This window comes from Sebastes fasciatus, chromosome 3 (genome assembly GCF_043250625.1).
Source record: "Sebastes fasciatus isolate fSebFas1 chromosome 3, fSebFas1.pri, whole genome shotgun sequence".
In the NCBI taxonomy this organism is placed as follows: domain Eukaryota; kingdom Metazoa; phylum Chordata; class Actinopteri; order Perciformes; family Sebastidae; genus Sebastes; species Sebastes fasciatus.
Genome location: NC_133797.1, coordinates 39,203,387 through 39,227,645, shown reverse-complemented (window position 1 = coordinate 39,227,645; position 24,259 = coordinate 39,203,387). Strand labels below are relative to the sequence as shown.

Here is a 24,259-nt window from a genome sequence, read left to right as displayed (position 1 = left end):
TCACTGTGACACCTGAAAGAGAAGGTGACTGTGGGTTAAAACAGGTGTTTGTACTCCGTAGAATACACCTTATCTGCTCTGTCTCTCTTATCTTTACAATAGAGAAAGGAGAGTCCCCATTAGGAGACCAAACAATAAAATTAGAGATAGGGTCGACGATGTTTGAAAGCTAGCATAATATTTCATTTTTTTTATTCTTATTTTATTCTAACGTTTTAATTATTCTATTGTTATTTTTAACAAACCAAAGCAAATCCCTAGTGTATACCTGATACACCTGGCAATAAATAAAGATTCTGATTCTAATTTTATTTTCCCATTAAAACACTAACATAAATCCATCTTAAAAGAGCCTTGCAGAGTTTACGTGTAAACAAACAATGTTCCTGTTTACATTCTGCCTTATTCCAACACATTCTCACTCCCAACTCGTCAAATACCGCCGCTCGGTCAGTGCCCCTCGGCATCGGAGACCGACGCACGGGTTACCCCTCTTGCGTTACTTGTGGACGGACGGCGTGTCAATGTACGCTCGTTACATGCATAGTGTCCTTTCAAAATAAACTTCTGTTTTCACAGGAAGTTTGGTTTAATTAGTCACATTCTGTTGCTAAAGGGTGCCTCCGTGCGTCGGTCTCAGATGCCGAGGGGCGCTGACCAAATGGCGGTTATTGACGAGTTGGGAGTGACAACAGGTAGCTTATTCACCAAAATACATTGTGGCGTAATTTAGGTCTAACAAACATGTTGAGAACATTTGTGAAGTTAATTTTCATGCATGAGGAGCACAAATAAAATGGGAACCCACACCTAAAGATATTGCTCAATTGCTCTCCTAGTGGACAAACACTCCACAGAGCACCTTTAAGGTGGGATGCAACAAAACATTATGAAGTGACTTTCATGATAATGCACCATACAGACAAATGCACACATTGATAACACCAGGGGAAGGGAGAGTGAGAAACGCTACAACAGTTTTGTGCAATGGATAAATGCACTAAAATATGACCACATGGTATCGTTAAAGTAAGCACCAGAAATGTAAACTACTATGTAGATCAAATATTTGAGTACTCACCAACGCACAGCAAAATGAGAAGACGAGCCATCGCGGCTATTCATCGTCTACTGACTTGCCTTTGTGTCACAACAGCAGCAGCTCCCGATCACCTCGTAAAGGCTTATCAACACAACCCCACTGGCTGCAAGGCTCTATACACATTTATGCAAACTTTGGATCACTTATCAACAGTTCCTGCCCTCCATAAAGTGACAGCAGGGAAGTTGTACCTCTATAGAAGCACTGTGAGTCACTCAGATGACCTGCAACTTTTATTCAAAGAGATGTGTTGAAATGAGCTTTTATTTTAACTGTAACATTTTCTCTAATGTTTAAACGAGTGTTTTAGTTCCATAACCAAGCTTTAGTTTATTTGCCATAAAGTGACATATTTCCTTGTACTTGCTTGGCAAATCCTCTTTCATAGTTAATGTAATTTTATATTGTGATACCAATATATAGGGCTGTCAAAGTTAACGCCATAATAATAACGCGTTATCTATTAATTATTAATATTATTAATTTCTTTAACGCATTAATGCAACGGATTTTGAGGTTGTAGCGGGCTCAGTTTTAAAGATACAGTGAAGATACTGGCATCATCTGAAACCAGAAAAAATAATCCAATGGTACCAACCATGTCAAACTAGCTTGTCGCGTAGGACGCTGAATAACGCTATGAAGTTACGCTAAATGTTGGCGAGGAAAAACTGGCATGTCCATTTTTAAAGGTGTCCCTTGACCTCTGACCTCCAGATATATGAATGTAAATGGGTTCTATGGGTACCCACGAGTCTCCCCTTTATGGACATGCCCACTTTATGATAATCACATGCAGTTTTGGGGCAAGTCATAGTCAAGTCAGCACACTGACACACTGACAGCTGTTGTTGCCTGTTGGGCTGCAGTTTGCCATCTTATGATTTGAGCATATTTATGCTAAATGCAGTACCTGTGAGGGTTTCTGGACAATATCTGTCATTGTTTTGTGTTGTAAATTGATTTCCAATAATAAATATATACATACATTTACATAAAGCAGCATATTTGCCCACTCCCATGTTGATATTTTTGGCATCATTGGACACAAATCCCATAATAACCTTTCAGCATATTGTAATTCAAGTGTTCTGAGAGATAACTAGACGTCTGCACCTCCTCATGGCTCTGTTTTCAGGTTTTAAAAATCTAGTACATGATGGGAGACTTTGACCAATCACAGGTTATTTCATTGAGAGACCGTTCCTATTGGCTGTTGTCATGTGAGTGGTGCTTGGCATTCCTTCAAGAGATTTCAACATGGCTGCCTGGCCAAAAACTTTCTTAACGTAACATAATATTGATTCATATTTGATCAGCGCTGCCTAGTTTGACCGTTTGATTGGCTTTGGCAATTATATTACATCTTATATTATATCTCCTTCAGCTTTACTCAGTAGCAGCACAGTCATGGTGCTCTCATATGGACTGGAATGGTTTTCCATTCGTTATAAACTGACCGAGCCTCGATCCACAACATGTTTTATCCTGGGCCAGGGTAAAACAGAGATATTATTGTTATAAAACTGCGAGCAAAAGACTCTCCACTGCTCTCTCCTCTCCTAAAAAAACTGACAAGAAAGAAAGACAAAACCATCCCCTGTTCCTGTCTCTTCTCCATTAATAATAAGGTAGTAATTTGATTAATTGGTAATATGAAGCAGCTGTAATCAAGGTTATTATAAGAAGAAGCTGCCCCCACATGGCCAAAAAACAATCAGTTACTACAGGTTTAAAGATATTGATTAATGGAGTATTAAATTGTGCAGAAATCTGTTCATGTAATTTTTCTGTGACACTGAAAAAAAAGGTGAGTCATCTTCATTTTATTTAAATTGACACAAGCTTGTTAAAAAGTCATGTTTATCACAGTTATTAATATTTTGAAAAGAATAGCAGACTATTGTATTTGGTACTTTGTAGTTTTTCAATACAATCACTGTATAATTTTTTTTACCAGAACAACAGTTTGACAGCAAGAATGTGTAATTTGTAACTCAGATACTATAAATCTCAAATAATAACATGTATTGTTTGTCTTAAAGGGCTTTAAAAATAACAGTCAAACATTTAATCAATTGTAAATGTATCAATTGCAAATTTAGAGTAACTCAACAATTTTCTTAATGCAGATGAAATTTGTGTTAAATGACAGGACATTTCACAGTGTAACACACCCTTATCATCCCACTCAGGCAATGGCAGTACCGGCAATTCTGTTGATCCACTCCCTGTATCTACAGACGTCCATGAATCCAAGTGGACTAGTGCAGGCACGTCTACCATCACAAGTGAAAGATATGACACTGTAAATCCTGCCATTGAACACCACTCCTCCACCAGAGTCACCCTTTGAAACAATTTAGACATCCCAATTTGGGTCTGGGTCTGGGTGCGGGTCCGGGTCCGGGTCCGGGTCCGGGTCTGGGTCCGGGTCCGGGTCGGGGTCCAGGTCTGGGTCTGGCAATACCGGTAGTTCTTTCGATCCAATCCATGTATCTACAGACGTCCATGAATCCAGCTGGTGCAACACAGGCACGGCAACCATCACAAGTGTAAGATATGACACCGTAAATCATGCCATTGAACACCACTCCTCCACCTGAGTCACCCTGTGAGAGAGAGGTATATATTGTTTGTTACTAACTTTTATATCATTTATTGAAATACTCATTTATATTAACATGGTAAAACTTGTTATGACTTGAAGAAAAGATATAAAGACAGAAGCCATGCCCACTCACACGACACACATCCACTCCAGGTCTTTGGCCACAGAACACGTGTTGATAGTTTATACCCGGACAGTTGACAACCGTGGTATCTGCACATTGGAGAGTGTTTGATCTGCCAGGTTCTAGATTAGAATAGAAAAAAACATGTTTCTTTACTACAAAAACAAAAAGCTTCATCATTATCTACTTAACCTGTACACAGAAAAACAACCATAACTCTGCTGTACTTTACCATTGGAATATGATTATTTATACATATTTATACTTTTGTAAAATGTATCCAAACATCTGTGAATCATCGACAGCAATATTTAAATTGTGCTGTTTATCTGCTTTTTGAAAAAATATCAATTATTTCAGATATCTCAAATTGTTGAGAAGAAGTGTATTGGTAGATTTTTGTTTTAAAGTGTATATAATTAATAATAAACACAATTTTAAGACAAAATAAAAGTGTACTTAATGTAAATATGTGTCAGCAGAGTTACCAAACATACAAGCTTATCTAAGAACATTAACTGTGATAATTGTTAGCATAAAATAATCAAGATTTTCTCACGTCTTTGATTATTGGGGCCCATAGTCATGGATGCATGACCTGCAATCTCAACTGTATCACCTCTGAAATACAAGAAAAACAACAAAAAGAAACAGTTTTCCTCAGAATTTCTGAAGAGTTGAAATTTCAGACTTATTAAAGGGGGAAGATCAAAACTCACCTATTGAGAGGATTGGGAGGGCCACAGTTAGGAAGTGGAACAGGTAGAATCGGAGTAGGGTTAGTTAGCTGCAGCAGCATGATGTCATGGAGCCTGTTCTGGTTGTCGGTATAGATGGGATGTTGTTGGATGTCCACTTCTGTCCCTGGACCTCCTGGATGGATACCTAAAACTGCTCTCATAGTACTACAAATAAGTAAAGGTTAAAGAGGACCATCACTGAATTACTGTAAATACATAACACATATCATATTTGAATAGGTCAGTACCTTCTGAACATGAACATAATCAATGCTATCTTCTTTATGGGAATGCTATAGTTCATCACACCATTACTGACTGCTGCTTCAGGACTTCATGACATTTATCAAATGTATGAGTGACAGTTTCATCTAAAGGTATAATATGTAAAAGTTGTCTGTTGCTGTTTGTGAACAACCGGCGTTCAACGTTGGCCACTCCTCCTTGGCTCAACAAGAGCCGCTCAGCTGCTCAGCGGGCAGAGAGTGAGAGACAGCGGGGAAAACGATGCGTGGAGCCGTCATATTTTCATCATCAAACCCGGTGAAATCAGGGTTTATTTCGACCAAACCAGAGTTGGGGATTGTTGGAAAAGTCTAACAATGACGGTTTGGTGAGTTTTCTGTTTCTGTCAAGTTTGAAGGCTGTGTTTTACGATGCTACGCCACTCGAACAACTGATCACAACTTCAACAAATACACGTGGATGATGAACAACTTTATTAATGTAAAAAGCTGAGTAGTTGGGGACTGGGGAGGGGGGGCAATCATACTCGGGCACGGTACGAATCAATCGTATCTAAAATGAAACCTTTCTAAGTGTAACTAATGCCTTTCTTACCTTCTTGGATTCCAGCAGTGTGCTGCAGTCAGAATCCACCGGTTACTGATCAGAGAGCCGCCACAGAATGTGAAACGTCCATCAACTGCATATGCTCTCACTTCAACATGGTACAGACGCTCAGTTCGTCCACAATCTCGACCTCCGATGATTCTCTTCTGCAGATCCACCACTGTGCTCGCAGTGACACCTGAAACAGAAAGTCCTCCACTAGTGTGAGTCATAGTGGTTGTTTGTAGAGAACAACAATTCACTATAATGGGCAACTTCACTTAACCTAAACTGAAATCAAGATACAGTTGTTGACTACTCACCGACCCACAGCACCAAGAGAAGAGACGTGAGACGAGCCATCGCTGTCGCTCTCCCTCTAACCACTGCCCTCCTGGTGCGACAGTGGTGGCTTTTTAAGTCTGTTCACACTGTCCCGTTGACCTATGAGCCACCAATCACGTTGCAAAGTTTTACAGACACGACCCCATTGGCTAAAAAAGATCTGCACATTTTTTTTAATTTCTGATCTTTATCAATTATTCTGTGGAAATGAGAGTCACTGAAGAGCAGAAGTTAACAACCGTGGCTATTTTTTTTACGTTTGAAATCTATTTGGCAAATGTTGAGTTTGAAAAAATGAATATAGTTCAATTTGTTATTAGAGGATGGTATGAACAATTGCCTCACTGATTACACGTATGACATTTGTTGTGTTACATAGCAGCAGCTCCAATTTCCTAAAGGTTCATGTTGGATTTCATCCCCTAACCCGTTCTCGATCCCAATTCGTCAAATACTGCCGCTTGGTCAGTGTTTAGGTGAAAATCAGACTCAGGAGAAAGAGGCTGTTAAAAATGCAAAAGACCCTTTATTTGCATAAAAGATCTGGGGTCTCATTTATAACCATTGCCAACGCCACTTCCCACGCAACATTTGTGATCTATAAAAACAAACTTGACAGGAGAATGTGCGCACCAGTACGGAAACTTTGACCCGTGTGCACGCACATTATGGAGGCACCGAGGTAGGGGAAACTGGAGACGCAGACGGTGAGGTGGTGAATTGAAGCCAGACTGTCGACATTAAATGTCATTATACGTATAATGATGCCTCTCACACATTTAACTTCACGTCATACTTATATCCACTTTATCATAAACATTTAAAACAGCAGTGTTATTTGTGCTAGTGAGACATAACTATTCCATAAGCACCTTACAAATGTAAACGATATCAGCCAACTCAAATCTCAAATCAAATTCCGCTCAATATCTCATCAGCGCTGTCGCACCATCACGTTCCCTCCTCCGGAGCTCAGAGAGGACCGGACTACAGACACCCCAATCAGCTGTGGAGCAGCTGATGAAATCATCATCATCGGTCATTACTATGCAGAAACATTCATGAGGGGCTTTGCATTGACCATATATGGTTGAATGTGGATTATGAGGCTGATCCACATGCGCACATTTCCAGGTGGACTGTGATTTATAAAGGGAACAGGTGTGCGTATGAACAGTTTTATAAGTCCGATTTTCGGCTTTTGTGCGCACGCACATTTTTAGTATGGATCCTATGCACTGTTTTATAAATGAGACCCCAGGCCTGTTCTGGTCTAATACAAATAGAAAACAAGATATTAGTGATGGCGAGATGAAGCCTCATGAAGCTTTGAAGCTTTCCAGCTAATTGGTTCGGAAAAGGGTTCATTTCTCGAGGCTTCATGTGCACACGAAACCACCTGGTGGTCAAAGAGTGTAAAACAGGCAGATATGATCTTAACCATGTGATAAGATAAGATAAGATAAGATATTCCTTTATTAGTCCCTCAGTGGGGAAATGTGCAGTTTACAGCAGCAAAGGGGATAGTGCAAAAAACAAGATGCATCAGCTAACACAGTAAAAAAGAGCTAAGCAAAGTGTAACACAATATGAACCATTTAAATAGAAGGAAGTATAAAAAATAGGAGCAGTATATACAGTATTGACAATAAACAAGACTATTAACAAAATGTGGAAAATTATATTGCACAGTGAAAATGAATGAATGAATGAATGAATGAATGAATGAAATTCAACCTGAAAATATCAGGTTATGTCAGTTTTTGGTGTGTAAGTGTAAGTGGTCTACTGGGAGCACAGTTCTGGGATATACTGTATTTTGCGCCAGTAAAGGCTGTTGGGAATGACTATAAACAATGAAAAAAATATATATTACAATATAATCAATTTAAATCTATATAATATATAATGTAATGTATATTTCTAGTAAGTATATTATGAGTATATAACATACATGTATAATAAATTGTAATTGTTTTATTCATCTTAAGTGTATAAACCAATCCTTTGGTCAATAATTGTATTGTATTGTAGTGTAATATAATATAATAATGGTGGGAGGGGTAATATTAGTGTTCTGTGTCAATTCTGGGAAGTGGCATTGGTTCAACCAGTGAAGATCTGAACCACTTCCTGAACCAGTCACGTGGTATGGCCGGGCAGCGAGGCTTCGGACGTCATCAATGACGTCATTAGTCTAAAACGATACAAGCCTCGATACGCACATCGCGGTAAACTTCCTGGATTACTCGACACACGCTCCGAAGCCTCGGCACAGCACGTAACATCACCACAAGATATCTCAGGATCAAAGTCTCAGCATCGTATACTGACGCAAGGAGACGCAATCCTGACTTGCAGATTGAACATGGAGATTTCAACTGTAACAGAGAAGGAAGACGAAAAAACAATCAGTCATCCTCACAGCAGAAGTAAGAAGCGTGAGAAGTGTTTAGAAAGAGAGAGCATATTGTTCTACAGAGTCAAAACATGCCTGTGGACTGGCGGAACGAGGAGTATCGGAGTATCACGTTACTCTACCTCCCTGTTAAAGCTTATGTCGGGAATCTAGAAAGAAGGCAGACGTTGAACCTTTGATTAAAAAAATATTAACATTTAATTAGAGATCTCAACATAAATTGTGTGTGATAATAAAATCAAATATTAAATGAGGAAATTCCCTAACAGGACACACACAACATGGCTAGGTCAAAAGGAAAGAACAAACGGAAAAGGCAGCATATATAGCCTCTCATTAAGGTGAAGTGATCACACCTGAGGTGGGCGATTCCTTTCTAGGCAGGAGGGGCTTGTGCTGTCCTCCCTGCCTCAGGTGTGATCATGTGATAGAGACATAAAGAATAGTTGTCCACAGAATAACAATTCCACAGGTTCTAATTTAACATCAATCTGTGTTTCAACTTGTGTGTTCAGATTTATACAACCAGCCTCTGTATTTTAGCTGTGTGATACATGGAGGACTCATAGGGTGTTTTGGATCGGCAGACAGAGACGCTGAGCTTTGGATAAGATATGTATCTGATCGCTGTCTAACTATAGACTTTAATCACACACATCCCCACCTGTTTGTAACTGACTGAGCCATGGGTCTGCTTTTCCCAAGTTATAAAAAGTCAGAAGGTTTTGTTTGTTTCAAGACATTACAACGTGCTGCTCTGACCATGGACCGTGGAACGCACCTGAACAAGAGGGGTGGGGTATAATTTCAATGTATGTAACGTAGCACTATCAGAGCGCTAAATATAGCTTGAATTTGCTGTTTATGGCTTCCTAGAAGCAGCTGTTTCCGACGCTAGAGCTAGAAACAGCTGTTTACGGCATAGAAACAACTGTTTACGGCACTCTTGAAACAGCTGTTTAAGGCAGTCTAGAAACAACTGTTTACAGCATGCTAGAAACAGCTGTTTACGGCACTCTAGAAACAGCTGTTTATGGCACGCTAGAAACAACTGTGTACGGCACGCTAGAAACAGCTGTTTACGGCACACTAAAAACAACTGTTTACAGTACTCTAGAAACAACTGTTTACGGCACTCAAGAAACAGCTGTTTACGGCACGCTAGAAACAGCTGTTTACAGCACTCGAGAAACAGCTATTTACAGCACTCTAGAAACAACTGTTTACGGCACTCAAGAAACAGCTGTTTACGGCACGCTAGAAACAGCTGTTTACAGCACTCGAGAAACAGCTGTTTAAGGCACTCTAGAAACAGCTGTTTACGGCACGCTAGAAACAACTGTTTACGGCACACTAGGAACAACTGTTTACGGCACTCTAGAAACAGCTGTTTACGGCACTCTAGAAACAGCTGTTTACGGCACGCTAGAAACACTTTACGGCACGCTAGAAACAACTGTTTACGGCACTCTAGAAACAGCTGTTTACGGCACTCTAGAAACAGCTGTTTTTGGTACGCTAGAAACAACTGTTTACAGCAAACTAGAAACAGCTGTTTACAGCACGCTAGAAACAGCTGTCTACGGCACTCTAGAAACAACTGTTTACGGCACGCTAGAAACAACTGTTTACAGCACGCTAGAAACAACTGTTTACGGCATTCTAGAAACAACTGTTTAAGGCACTCTAGAAACAACTGTTTACGGCATGCTAGAAACAACTGTTTACAGCACGCTAGAAACAGCTGTTTACGGCATTCTAGAAACAGCTGTTTACGGCACTCTAGAAACAACTGTTTACGGCATGCTAGAAACAACTGTTTGCGGCGCTAGAGCTAGAAAAAGCTGCTTGTGGCGATAAAGCTAGAAACAGTTGTTTATGGTGCTTTGGCTGTTTCTGTTTTCTAGTTTGCAGCGCTAGAGCTATAAACATGCTCTGTGCTGGATCCTTTTGTTCTTTCTCTCTCTGTGATGTGTCTGTGTGTGATGAGCTGTAGGTAAGCTTAGCAAGGTGGCTGATTGGGTGTAGGTGTGTAGATTGATCCAGGGAGCGGATTGGTTCCAGCCTCAAGACACCGATTCAAAAGGCCGGTTTCCCTCAGTCCCAGCGGGCTCTCCTTTCTCAACTGCCACCAAGACCAAGCCAGCAAGAAACCCAGCGAATTGTAATGACATTTGCAAACAAATAATAAAGCCCAGGTTTGGTAGGGGTAGGCAGCCTTTTGTTTAACCCTTTTTTCTCCTGTTTTTCAGTAGGAGTTAGGTTAGTATTTGTCTTTTGTTTCCTTTCCTTTAAGTAGGTAAGTTTAGGTTGTTGAGCTGTGTTTTGTTTATTATTTAGCTATAGCCTACCCTGAAGATGAGTAAATAAGTTTTAAAGGGCTGCAAGTTCCTCGTTGCTGGTTGTCTTTGGGAGCTTGGGAGAGGGGAGCCTCATTATTCATGTTGCGCCAGGGTTTCCCCATAGGCCGGGTCGTAACACATGGTGGATATACCGGCACTGAGGACTACGTGACGTGAATGACAGAATCAGGAGGGAACGAGTCTTCAGAGACCTCCTCACCTACAAGCACCTCGATCTCTGTGTCAGAGAAACTCCTTTTCTTGGTCTTCGTCTCGGTAGTCGCTGTGATTCACCGTAAAGATCCACTGATCAACAGGCTCATTACTATGTAGAAACATTCATGAGGGGCTTTGCATTGACCATATATGGTTGAATGTGGGCGTGTCGAGGGCGGGATATGAGGCTGATCCACGTGCGCACATTTCCAGGTGGACTGTGATTTATAAAGGGAACAAGTGTGCGTACGAACAGTTTTATAAGTCCGATTTAATTTTTTGGCGCCCGCCATTTTCGGCTTTTGTGCGCACGCACATTTTTAGTATGGATCCTACGCACTGTTTTATAAATGAGACCCCAGGCCTGTTCTGGTCTAATACAAATAGAAAACAAAATATCTCAGGATCAGAGTCTCAGCATCAGATACTGATGCAAGGAGACGCAATCCTGACTTGCAGATTGAACATGGAGATTTCAACTGTAACAGAGAAGGAAGACAAAAAAACAATCAGTCATCCTCACAGCAGAAGTAAGAAGCGTGAGAAGTGTTTAGAAAGAGAGAGCATATTGTTCTTTACTGGTGACTTGCATTAAAATGGTCAAAAAGTCCACTCAGTATGGTTGTTAATAGCTAAAATTCAGTACTTTAAGCTCAGTTTTTATTTCAGTCCAATCCAATGTCCAGGAGTACAGAGTCAAAACATGCCTGTGGACTGGCGGAACGAGGAGCATCGGAGTATCACATTACTCTACCTCCCTGTTAAAGCTTATGTCGGGGTTCTAGAAAGAAGGCAGACGTTGAACCTTGGATTAAAAAAATATTAACATTTAATCAGAGATCTCAACATAAATTGTGTGTGATAATAAAATCAAATATTAAATGAGGAAATTCCCTAACAGGACACACACAACATGGCTGAGGTCAAAAGGAAAGAACAAAAGGAAAAGGCAGCATATATAGCCTCTCATTAAGGTGAAGTGATCACCCCTGAGGTGGGCGATTCCTTTCTAGGCAGGAAGTGCTTGTGCTGTCCTCCCTGCCTCAGGTGTGATCATGTGATAGAGACATAAAGAATAGTTGTCCACAGAATAACAATTCCACAGGTTCTAATTTAACATCTATCTGTGTTTCAACTTGTGCGTTCAGATTTATACAACCAGCCTCTGTATTCTAGCTGTGTGATACATGGAGGACTCGTAGGGTGTTTTGGATCGACAGACAGAGACGCTGAGCTTTGGATAAGATATGTATCTGATCGCTGTCTAACTATAGACTTTAATCACACACATCCCCACCTGTTTGTAACTGACTGAGCCATGGGTCTGCTTTTCCCAAGTTATAAAAAGTCAGAAGGTTTTGTTTGTTTCAAGATATTACAACGTGCTGCTCTGACCATGGACCGTGGAAGGCACCTGAACAAGAGGGGTGGGGTATAATTTCAATGTATGTAACGTAGCACTATCAGAGCGCTAAATATAGCTTGAATTTGCTGTTCATGGCTCCCTAGAAGCAGCTGTTTCCGACGCTAGAGCTAGAAACAGCTGTTTACGGCATAGAAACAACTGTTTACGGAAGGCTAGAAACAGCTGTTTACGGCACGCTTGAAACAATTTACGGCACACTAGAAACAACTGTTTACGGCACTCTAAAAACAACTGTTTACGCCACTCTAGAAACAACTGTTTACGGCACTCTAGAAACAACTGTTTACGGCACTCTAGAAACAGCTGTTTACGGCACGCTTGAAACAATTTACGGCACACTAGAAACAACTGTTTACGGCACTCTTGAAACAGCTGTTTAAGGCACTCTAGAAACAACTGTTTACGGCACTCTCTAGAAACAGCTGTTTAAGGCACTCTAGAAACAACTGTTTACGGCACTCTCTAGAAACAACTGTTTAAGGCACTCTAGAAACAACTGTTTACGGCACTCTCTAGAAACAGCTGTTTACGGCACTTTAGAAACAACTGTTTACAGCATGCTAGAAACAGCTGTTTACGGCACTCTAGAAACAACTGTTTACAGCATGCTAGAAACAGCTGTTTACAGCACTCTAGAAACAACTGTTTACAGCATGCTAGAAACAGCTGTTTACGGCACACTAAAAACAACTGTTTACAACACACTAGAAACAGCTGTTTACGGCACTCTAGAAACAACTGTTTACGGCACGCTAAAAACAACTGTTTACAGCACTCTAGAAACAACTGTTAACAGCACTCTAGAAACAGCTGTTTACGGCACTATAAATAGCTGTTTAAAGTTTTTACAACCACGAAAAGCAAGTAGGCTAAGAAACCGAACTATGAAACCATGTTCTGGCTATCGCCACACTCTTCATGCATAAACCATGCTGTCCATAGTTCTGAAACAACGTTGCTGATAAATAATACACTTCATAGGTAAATGTCAATTTACGTACTTTTGCGATGTGTTCATCGCGCATGTTCATATGATGACGATGAAAATACGAGTTATGGGTCAGCCCTATTTCTTATTAATTTTTTTTAAATATTTCAGAGATTCCTCTGCGTACCACTACAAAGAGCTCGCGTTCCACCAGTGGTACCACCACAGTTTGAGAACCACTGTATTGGAAGATCGAAAAACAGGTTCATAAAGGATGGCTGCATTAGATTCCATTATAATATACAGGTGCATATTGTTTACAGTCAATGCTGAGAAATTGTGCTGTTTTGACCCTTCATTCTGAACATGGAGATTTCACATGGAGATTTCAGGTGGAACAGTCACCCTCACAGCAGAAGTCAGAAGGGGAAGATGTGTTTAGAAAGAGAGAACATAGATCTTTACAGATAATTTACATAACAAATGTCCTGGAGTCTTTCACTGTTGACTCAGTATGATGTCATGAACCTGACTGAGGTCAAGTCAGTACTTGACCTCAGTCAGGTTCAAACCATCTTGCTATGAGGTGACGGTGATAACCACTGCACAACCGCCCTCAAAAATAAAAAACTTAATCATTTCTGTCCATGTTGGAGGGGACAGGTCTTGCTTAGTGTGGAAAAATGCATTATTGTATGATACTATATGAGAAATTAAATGAATAAAAGAAAGAAAATGAATAAAAGAAACTTGTGTGATAGAAATGTATTAGACATGAGGGAACGAATTATGTGTGCATTGTCATGGTTTGTTATTTTGAGAGATATGAAAAAATAATGTTCCTGACTTTCATGGCAAATAGTCTTGACGTGGGTAACACACATTGTTTTGATTCTTCTCCGGTGGCGTTATTATACATGCTTCTGTATGACGCTGAGCAAATGTAATGTTTTTTGTATGTGGATACATGCTGTACTTGGGATGACATTCGGCAGTGTAATAATATAATATTGTAGCAAGCGACGGAAGAGTGAGCTTTATCGGGCGTGCGTTTCGCTGGTGTAACAGTTAATAGGGTCCTCTGTCGGTACCCTACACAGCGTGTACATAAGGCACTACTAATACGTTTTTCTCGTAGATTCAAGAGCTTGCACTCAACACTGCACTACATTGTATCCTCAGCAACACACTCGCCAAGTGTGAAGTTGATTGGATGAATGTTTGTCGAGAAAATCGAAGGACAGACAGAGACTATTTTAGTCAGGCGGCCAGCTCCGGTTCTGAGAAGTGAAGCCAATGCTGAAGTGCCTTACACTTGCATTCTCTCTAATAGCCAGCAGGGGGCGACTCCTCTGGTTGCTAAAAGAAGTTTGATTGTATAGTAGTCTATGAGAAAATGAGCCTACTTCTCACTTGATTTATTACCTCAGTAAACATTGTAAAGTTAAGTTTATGGCTACCTCGTGATTGACAGGTCGCTACCACGGTGTAGTCCGGTCTGGGAGTTGTTTAATCAAAACAAATAAACAAACAAATTTGTCTGTTGTCCCTTTGTTTTTACCAGAGAACTCATATCTGCAAGACAGAATGAGGAGTCAAAAACTCTCTGTTAAACCGCTTAAGCTCTCTGGCTGTCTTTTAAATGTCAAGTTAACAAAAGACAACTAATAGAATAAACAGATTAGCAACTGCCACACCTGTTAGACAGGACAGTATGAACAGATTTGATAATAGTAATCTTAATAGGCCTCCGTCGGTCAGGGTTTGACCACGGTTGGCACATCCTCCGGGTCTGGCTGTCTGGTACTGTGTCTCTTGTGACTGAAAAGCCAGGAAGGTAAGACAGGCAGAGTTATAGGCCTACTTAAACTCCCACTCTACACAAAGAATGAGTTTTGCTTACTGTTGCAGTACTTCACTTTCACTGTGTACAATGATGTATGAGCAGAGTTTGATGCAGAGGATGTTATTAAATTTGTCTGCTGAAGAAAACGTTTGTGCTCACGTAAAATCTCAGTTTAAAACATGTATGTACAAAATAATTTAAAACCTTTACAACCAGAGCGCCCCCCGGTACTGCAGGCAACCCATGACGCAGTTACAAAATATCACTATTTCATAATAGTATATTTATAGAAGATATGAATGTTATACTGTTTTGAAAACATGAGGTCTTCAGCTTTCAGAATCCTTAAACCAATTGTATGTTGTGAAGACTATGTCTTATTACGAAGTATTTTAACAATGAACTTGTATAGAAATAAACTTTGTAAATATAAGAACAAAAGATCCGGAACAATTTTCTTGTCAGTCTACAATATCATGCCGGGTATCGCTAACTATTGATCAATATTCACTGTGCTTATTACTATTTCAGTGTTTTGGGGATATTTATGTTATTTGTAACATGTTTATATGGATATAAATAGTTTTTTTGTAGTAAAACTCCCAGTAAACAGTCAACATGTAAACAGTAAACATGCTGAAAACATAGTCTGCCTTAGTAAATCTTTATAAATTGTATCCTACATGTTGTATTTTAGTGTATTTTCATCAAATGTATAGTTACAGTTGTATTCAAAGAGTAGGATAATACATTTGATTGCATCATTGTCTATGGGATCTTGGTTTTAATGGTGATATTGCCTTTGAAATTGATTTAATTTTATATTAAGCCAGGATGATTTTCATTCATTGCATCTCCATTTTCTCTGGAATGGTAATATAGTTTACAATGGATTCATATTTCTTAGCTTCTAACCTTTCAAAGGAGACCAGATATGCATATACGCCTTATGGTTGAGGAGCTATTCCTCATTCATTCATTTTGGGTAATCTATTTTGGAAGTTTTTTCGGGGGAATATGGGCTAAGGATTCTAGGTTCTGATACTTTCAATGAGTAGGTGTGATTTCAAGATTTTTTACTAGGTAATGATTTGTGAGAAAATATTGTATATGTCTTAAAAATATTGGCAGGGGTTATTTAAGAATGACTGTCATTAATTAAACTCTTGAATATACAATATTTACTGCCCTGCAAGTAAACACTATAGTGTGTACTATAGGTTAAGTAATGAAAATACTATAATTTGTAATATGGTGCAGTGTTGAACCGATCAAATCATCTGAAATGTAATGGTATTCCATTTGTTTTAAAAGGACCAAGCCTCTGGCCATAACATGTTTAACCTGGTTCTGGGTAAAACAGGGATATTGTTGTTGTCTTTCAGGCATGGCAAAAATGCAAAACACACGTCTTTTTTGTCCCCAACAAACATCTCACAGGGAGGGCTGAAGCTTAAATACAAAACTGTGAGCAGAAGTAAAAGACTCACCTCTGCTCTCAAACAAAACTCATAAACGTCTAATTTTCCTGCCACCTCCCCCACTAATTATAAGGTAGTAATTTCATCGATTGCTAATATAAAGCAGCTATAATCAATGTTGATATGTGAACAAGCCATCATACCTCCTATTTTAACTGGCTTGTCTAGAAAAGAAACAGGCGAGAGCCATTATGAAAAAAGAAAACAGCCAATACAGCTGAGAAGTGTCTGTCATTGTTCAGTCAGAGGCCACTTCACACCTCCAAATGATCTGGAACTCAGCTGCCAGGATATTAACGGGCATTAATATATATATATATATATATATGTTTATATATATATGTTTTCATTTAGTAGCAAATAGTCAGTTTTAATTACATTATTAGCTTTACTACATTTACCATAAAAGGACAATTGCTGGACGCTTATTAGTCTTTTTTTGTATCAAGTGAAAAATAAGCCTATCCTTGAAAATTAGACACATAAAGTCCTCTCATCTGGAGTGACTAATAAGAACATTCTCTTGCATTCAACACTCGAGGCGAGGAAAGGAATCAAGGAGGTAGAAACTGGGAAATGAGTAAGGCCTCTGGTGTTTGTCCACTGCCCTTTTTATGATTATCAGACTGAAATAGACTAACTTGTCATTTCTATCATTATATTACATCTTATATTATATCTCCTTCAGCTTTACTCAGTAGCAGCACAGTCGTGGTGCTCTCATATGGACTTGAATGGTTTTATATTTGTTATAAGCTGACCGAGCCTCGGTCCACAACATGTTTCATCCTGAGCCAGGGTAAAACAGGGATATTATTGTTATAAAACTGTGAGCAAGATACTCTCCACTGCTCTTTTCCCTCCTAAAAATGCTGACAAGAAAGAAAGACAAAACCTTTCCCTGTTCCTGTCCCTTCCCCACTCATAATAATGTGGTAATTTGATTAATTGGTAATATGAAGCAGCTATAATCAATGTTATTATAAGAAGAAGCTGCCCCCACATGTCCAAAAAAACAATCAGTTACTACAGGTTTAAAGATATTGATTAATGGAATATTAAATTGTTCAGAAATCTGTTCATGTACTTTTTCTGTGACACTGAAAAAAAAAAAAAGATCTGTAATGATTGTGAGTCATCTTCATTTTATTTTAAGTGACACAAGCTTGTAAAAGAGTCATGACACCGTAAATCATGTCATTGTACAGCACTCCTCCACCAGAGTCAGCCTTTGAAACAATTTAGACAATCCCACAATCTGGATTTACGTTCGGGTTTGGGTCTGGCTATACCGGTAGTTTTTTCGATCCAACCCATGTAACTACAGACGTCCATGAATCCGGCTGCTTCAACACAGGCATGGGTAGGATTACCGGTGAATACATGGACACCGTAAATCATGCCATTGAACACCACTCCTCCACCAGAGTCACCCTGTGGGAGAGATGTTTATATTGTTTGTTACAAACTTTTATATTTTTTTATTGATATTCTCATTTATATTAAAGTAGTAAAACGTGTAATGACTTTTAGGAAAGATATAAAGTTAGAAGCCATGCCCACTCACTGGACTTGTATCCACTTCAGGACTTTGGTAACAGTGCCAGTCTTGATACTGTCTGAACGCGTAGTCCACTGGGTAGTTCGTCTGCAAACACTCTCTGAGCCGAGAACAGTTGACAACCGGGATGTTTGCACACTGGAGAACAGCTGCTCTACCACGTTCTAGATGAAAATAGAAAAAAGTGTTTCTTTACTAGAAAATTAAGAAGCTTCATCGTTACCTACTTAACTTGTATATAGAAAATTATTCCAAATGTTTTGTTTTTTTTAAGAATCAAACATCATCTTTAAATTAGGTTATTTATCAAATTTATTAAAAGTAGATACATTTGTTAATTGGTTCTAAAAGAGTGTTCTGAAAACGGTGTACGGTGATTTATGTTTTATTTTGTACATACAGAAATATAATTAAGAAGCTGCAAATGTTTAAGACTAAATTTATATGTATTTAATGTAAATATGTGTCAGCAGTGTTACCAAACGAACACTAACTGTGATAATTGTTGGCATAAAATAATACTAATAATAAAAGATTTTCTCACGTCTTTCATTATTGAGGCCCATAGTCATGGATCCATAACCTGCAATCTCAACTGTATCACCTCTGAAATACAAGACAAAGAACAAAAAGAAACAGTTTTCCTCAGATTTCCTGAAGAGTTGAGCTTTCAGACTTATTAAAGGGGGAAGATCAAAACTCACATATTGAGAGGATTTTGACGGTCACAGTCAGGAAGTGGAACAGGTTTAATCTTAGTAGGGTTAGTTAGCTTCAGCAGCATGATGTCATGGAGCCTGTTCTGGTCGTCGAAGAAGAAATGAGGTGTGATTTCCTCCAGTGTCGCTTTATCTCCTGGATGGATACCTAAAACTGCTCTCATAATCCTACAAAAAAGTTAAAGTTAAAGAGGATCATCACTGAATTACTGTAAATACATAATAAATATTATATTTGAATAGGTCAGTACCTACTGAACATGAACATAATCAATGCTATCTTCTTTATAGGAATGCTATAGTTCATCACACCATTACTGACTGCTGCTTCAGCACTTCATGACATTTATCAAATGTATGAGTGACAGTTTCATCTAAAGGTATAATATGTAAAAGTTGTCTGTTGCTGTTTGTGAACAACCGGCGTTCAACGTCAGCCACTCCTCCTCGGCTCAACGAGCAAGCGAGGGAGAGAGAGAGCAGCGATGGTCGAGCGAGCTACGCAGTGACTGAAGAGAGGGAGCGACATTAGTGAGAACAAAGCAGTGAATCCGAGAAATAACACATTGTATCTGAAGTCCTGAACACAGCAAGATGAGAGGAAAAGAGAAAATGCAGGCAGAGGGCTGCAGAGTCTCTGTAGATACAGACACCACCACACACTTCTAGTGGGTCAGAAGTCATGATTGAGAGGGATCATTTTTCTATCAGTCTGTACATTGTTTGTTTTTTAGAAAATTCCTGCATATTATACCTTTAAAAACTAGTAAAAATATATGTGTTACTTTCTCCACTGGTCACTGATCAGAGAGCCACCATTACCTTCCACTATCTGCTATCAATCTCACGAAGTACAGAAGCTCAGTTTTGTTAAGTTTTAAACCGAGATTTAAGGTGAGCACAGAGAATCTTTTTCTAAGGCAAATTTAAAAACAGCCTTTTAGTGTCAAACTCTGAACATTTGAAGGTGATGTAACAATAAGCAAAACATATTTTTGAGTGAAGTGGGCCTATAAGGATGCTTTCACATCAGTGACCCTTGACTCCAAAGTCCTGTTAGTTTGATTAGTGGGAACGCTCCGTACCGTACTCGGGCACGGTTCATCGATCTGTGCCCGAGTCCACTTGAAAAGGTGGTCTTGAGTACGTTTCATGTGTACTGGGGACGGGTTGCATCAGGTGTGAAAGCCAAACGTACCGAAGTGGACAGTTATTTAACGTGAGTAACACAGTCAGTCAGGGAGTAGTTTTGAAAGGCGGGCTTTTTTCAACACCGTCTGTCTCCTCTGAATGTATCTGCGCACAGCATGTGCCATAAAGCAGAAATGCAGGCAAGAGGGTCCCTGAAATATAGACAATATTTTTTTTTAATAGCTACTTTTAATGGTCTGCCTCCGAAGAACGAGAGCCGCTCAGCTGCTCAGCGTGCAGAGAGAGAGAGACAGCATGGGGGACACGACGTATAGAGCCGACATATTTTCACATTAAACCCGGTGAAATCAGGGTTTATTTAGACCAAACCAGAGTTGGGGATTGTTGGAAAGACTAACGACAATGGTTTTGGTGAGTTTTCTGTTTCTGTCAAGTTTGAAGGCTGTGTTTTACGATGCTCCGCCACTCGAACAGCTGATCTCAACATAAACAGATATAAGTGGATGATGACGAGAGTCTACTTGGGTACAGAACAACTTTATTAATGTGAAAGCTAAGCGGTTGGGGATTGGGGAGGGAGGGCAATCATACTTTGGCACGGTACAAATCAATCGTACCTAATATGAAAAGTGTAACTAATGCCTTTCTTACCTTGTTTGATCCCAGCAGTGTGCTGCAGTCAGAATCCACCGGTCACCGATCAGAGAGCCACCACAGAGACCAACACGGATACCAATTGTATATGTTTTCACTTCAACATGGTACAGACGCTCATGTTCTCTACAATTCCGACCTCCGATGACTCTCTTCTGCAGATCCACCACTGTGCTCGCAGTGACACCTGAAACAGAAAGTCCTCCACCAGGTGACTGTGAGTTAGAACAGTGGTTGTTGTAGAGAACAACTCATCCACTCTCTAGAAAGTTATTAATATACATGTTGAACTGTGATAAAAGTTGTCTGATTGTTCCAAATTTTGCAAAAACTGTGAATCCAGTGTTGGTAAGCCTCATTGAAGTAAACGGTGCTGCGTTTCTTTTATGTTTTTCAGTGCTAGCATGTTGAACCAGATCAGCATGATGTGCTCGTATATCACACCCACCTACAATTACGGCAAACTGCCTTTGAATCGTCTGAGAGAGACGGGAGCAAGACCAAATAAGCAACTACACTTTAGAAACAAGCACAAAAAAAAGCAACCCATGACTACCAATATTTGTAAGTGACTTGGCAACTCTGCCCCTCATCACTCAGAGCTGCATCATACCTCCTATTTTAACTGGCTTCTCTAGAAAAGAAACAGGCGAGAGCCATTATGAAAACAGAAAACAGCCAATACAACTGAGAAGTGTCTGTCATTGTTCAGTCAGAGGTCACTTCACACCTCCAAGTGATCTGGAGCTCAGCTGCCAGGATATTAATGAGCATCAGAAGAAGACATCAAGTCACACTGGCTTCTTTTACTTTTTAAAATTGATTTAAAACTGTTATTGCTTATATATTTAACACTCTCTTATCACCCTAAGAAAGGTGTAATAGAGTGCTATGGGAATGAGCCCTAAAACCCAGAAATTAGTTAGCATTTTAACACTTCCTTTCCCCTCATCTGGAAGTTAGTGGATTTTTTTTAATGGGTTTTAGTTAGATGCCTGAAATAAGATGAAGAGATTTTAACGTTTTGTTCTACGATATAAAATACGTCAGTAAATATCCCACTCGTCCCTTTATGTGTCTTCAAAAAGGCGGTTGTGGCTAAATGAGACTACTAAACGTCATCACGCCGACTCGTCCTCCTTTACAGCCTCGTTGTTTATACTCGCGTTCATGCGACCGCGGTGTAGTTCGTTTATAGCCTAACGTTCGCTTTTGACTCCTGGCGATTGCATTTACACTTCAAAAATCATAGAAGTGGTGTTAATTTGTGAAGATTATCTTGCTGAACAAAAGGTGTAAGTATCATAAACGTTTGTTTGCTACAGAGCTGATTTTCTGCAATAATCCAAAACCCAATAAAACAATCACGTTGGCTTTTTGTGGAGGGAACCAGGGCGATGCTAACTGCCTGGTTGGCCTACCAAAAAACGTCATCCCTGGAGCACTCTACAGCACTTCTGATGGATTACCTCAACTCAAAATACATTATTTACATAAAAACTATGTCAAAGCACATAGATTGGTTAAAGTAAGCAGCAACAGGTGACTACTCACCGACCCACAGCAAAAGGAGAAGACGCGTCATGACACCCATCTCGTTCAACGACTGTCTTCCTGGTGGAACAGTGGTTCCTTTTTAAATCTTTTCTCACTGTCCTGTTGGCCTTCGAGCCACCAATCACCTCACGAAGGTTTATCAACACAACCCCATTGGCTACAAAGGTCTGCACGTATGCAAATTTTTGATCACTTATCAAGTATGAAGGAAACCTCAGAAACGTTCTATTCATCAGGCAGATTAGACCAACATGAAATAGACGTCATTGTGAATTCAAGTAGACGAACACAGATATTATATAAGTTCACGATCAAAGAATTCGTAAAAGTTGGCTTTAAGTTGATATTGTGATCAAATGAAATTAATTTACAGTTTTTTCTTTAATTGCTAACAAGTGTTTACCTATACTTCAGATACTTTTCCTAAACACTTAACACAGCAGCACACCTACATCACACAATAAGCCAAATAGTTAAATCAAAACCACATTTTGTTCATGAAAAACCAACTCTGCATTTGATGCAAATACAAAAAACATTTTCTACATGCACTAACTCATCAAAAGACGTCAAAACCGACTCAATAGACTTATACTTTTTTTATTTTTTTTTACAATTGCTTACAAGCGTTTACCTAAACTTAAGATACTTTTTCTAAACTCTTAACACACCAACACACCTCCATCACACAGTTAGCCAAATAGTAATAATAATAATAGCTATAACTATTTGCTTGAAAACACATTTTGTTCATTAAATACCAAATGTACATTTCAACATACAAAAGAAACTCACAACACGGCAAACCCGACTCGATGTCAAATCATTCTTTCAAAATAGTCAATACTACCTATTTCTAATATTTCCCCTTGTTTGTACTGTTCCTATTTTATATTTCCTTCCATTTGAATTGTTCGTATTTTGGTCCCTTTTGTTTTGCTTTTTGCAGCGTGTTGTTTCTTGCTTTTTGTTTTTTACCGACGCTTCTTGTTTTTTTGCACTATCCCCTTTGCTGCTGTACACGGCAAATTTCCCCACTGTCGGACTAATAAAGGAATATCTTAGCTTATCTTAAAACATAAGCACATGTATAGTCAATCAGCACATTGACTTTTAAAATGCCAACAATTGATGGCATTACAAAAACTGCATTACTTTTCAAGTTTCAGTTCTACCTGCTTACAATAGACACTATGAAATCCATAGATTTTATAATTCAGTTTCCTTTTACTGTTAACCACTCCACATGTTTTGGTTGAGTGTCAGATGTGTGCATTTCTGGCGACATACTATCTAAAAGTGAATGATTCATCTTTACTTTATAGAACGTACAGTACAAAAAAAAAAAATAAGTGATAGAATTGCTGCAGTAAAAGCTGTATTGGCAACATGAAATTGCTGCCACTGATCAACAAAAAAAATCCAACACACATGGCCTTCGGTTCCAAATGTGTGAAAATAGAACACAAGAATGCAGTAAAAAAAAAAAAAGCCACAGAAGTGAAAAACACAAAAACGCACAGTCCTGTTCTAATCTAATCAATCTTCAGCATTTGGCCACATGTCCAGCTACTCCTCTCCCGTGTATTTTTTTCTCTCTCTGCTTTTCTGTGTTGTTCTGTTTCTACATTTAAAAAAAACAGTCGAAAAAGTCCTGTTTTTACAGCCACGTGTAAGATCATGTAATTGAAAGAAATTCAACGCCTGGCTATGTCTCCAATCAACGTATTCTCATACAACGGTTCGAATGATATCTGATGAAAAGTTATTCCTCCTTTTTTGTTTTCCTACAAATGTCCAGCAACATATGTCAATATCCGCTCGTTACATACATAGTCTTTTCAAATTAAACTTCCGTCTTTACAAGAAAAAACTTATTTAGGTTTAGGCAATAAAACAACTTCGTTAGGCTGAGGGAAAACGTCATGGTTTAGATTAAAATAACACCAGGGGTGGCGTTACTTAAGTACGGAACTTATGTGACTAATAAATCAACGTTGTGGTTTCATACGGGACACAAACGGTGAAAGTCCGGTACTTTTTGACCCACCCATCCACCCCGACCTCCTCCCTACGCGCCGTTCACCACTCTTTATATTTCGTCGTTCACAATTACGTGGATTACACACAAATTGATATCTTGGGACGTTGACGAAAAGCTGCGGTCAAGTCGGACAGTTTCCAGCCGTTTCCAGCAGCCTTCAA

General features: G+C 39.3%; 1 protein-coding gene and 1 long non-coding RNA gene across 3 annotated transcripts; both read right to left on the bottom strand.

Annotated features, from left to right (window-relative positions):
- Window positions 1-2,912: 2,912 nt before the first annotated feature.
- LOC141765061 (trypsin-3-like) lies at window positions 2,913-5,865 on the bottom strand. 2 transcript variants are annotated; one of them, XM_074630905.1, is made up of 6 exons: window positions 5,732-5,865; window positions 5,418-5,607; window positions 4,557-4,742; window positions 4,397-4,458; window positions 3,847-3,959; window positions 2,913-3,714 (listed from the first exon to the last, which is right to left on the bottom strand). In XM_074630905.1, the coding sequence occupies exons 1-6, from the start codon at window positions 5,769-5,771 to the stop codon at window positions 3,448-3,450; spliced, it is 858 nt and encodes a 285-aa protein (XP_074487006.1). In that variant the 5' UTR covers window positions 5,772-5,865; the 3' UTR covers window positions 2,913-3,447. The 2 variants fall into 2 exon arrangements, with proteins under 2 accessions (XP_074487006.1, XP_074487007.1); XM_074630906.1 differs by having other exon boundaries at window positions 3,141-3,452.
- Window positions 5,866-17,551: 11,686 nt separating this feature from the next.
- LOC141765060 (uncharacterized) lies at window positions 17,552-22,113 on the bottom strand. The gene is made up of 5 exons (XR_012593370.1): window positions 22,052-22,113; window positions 20,495-20,684; window positions 18,517-18,859; window positions 17,979-18,136; window positions 17,552-17,845 (listed from the first exon to the last, which is right to left on the bottom strand). It is a non-coding gene; the product is annotated as an uncharacterized LOC141765060 (long non-coding RNA).
- Between the last annotated feature and the right edge of the window lie 2,146 nt (window positions 22,114-24,259).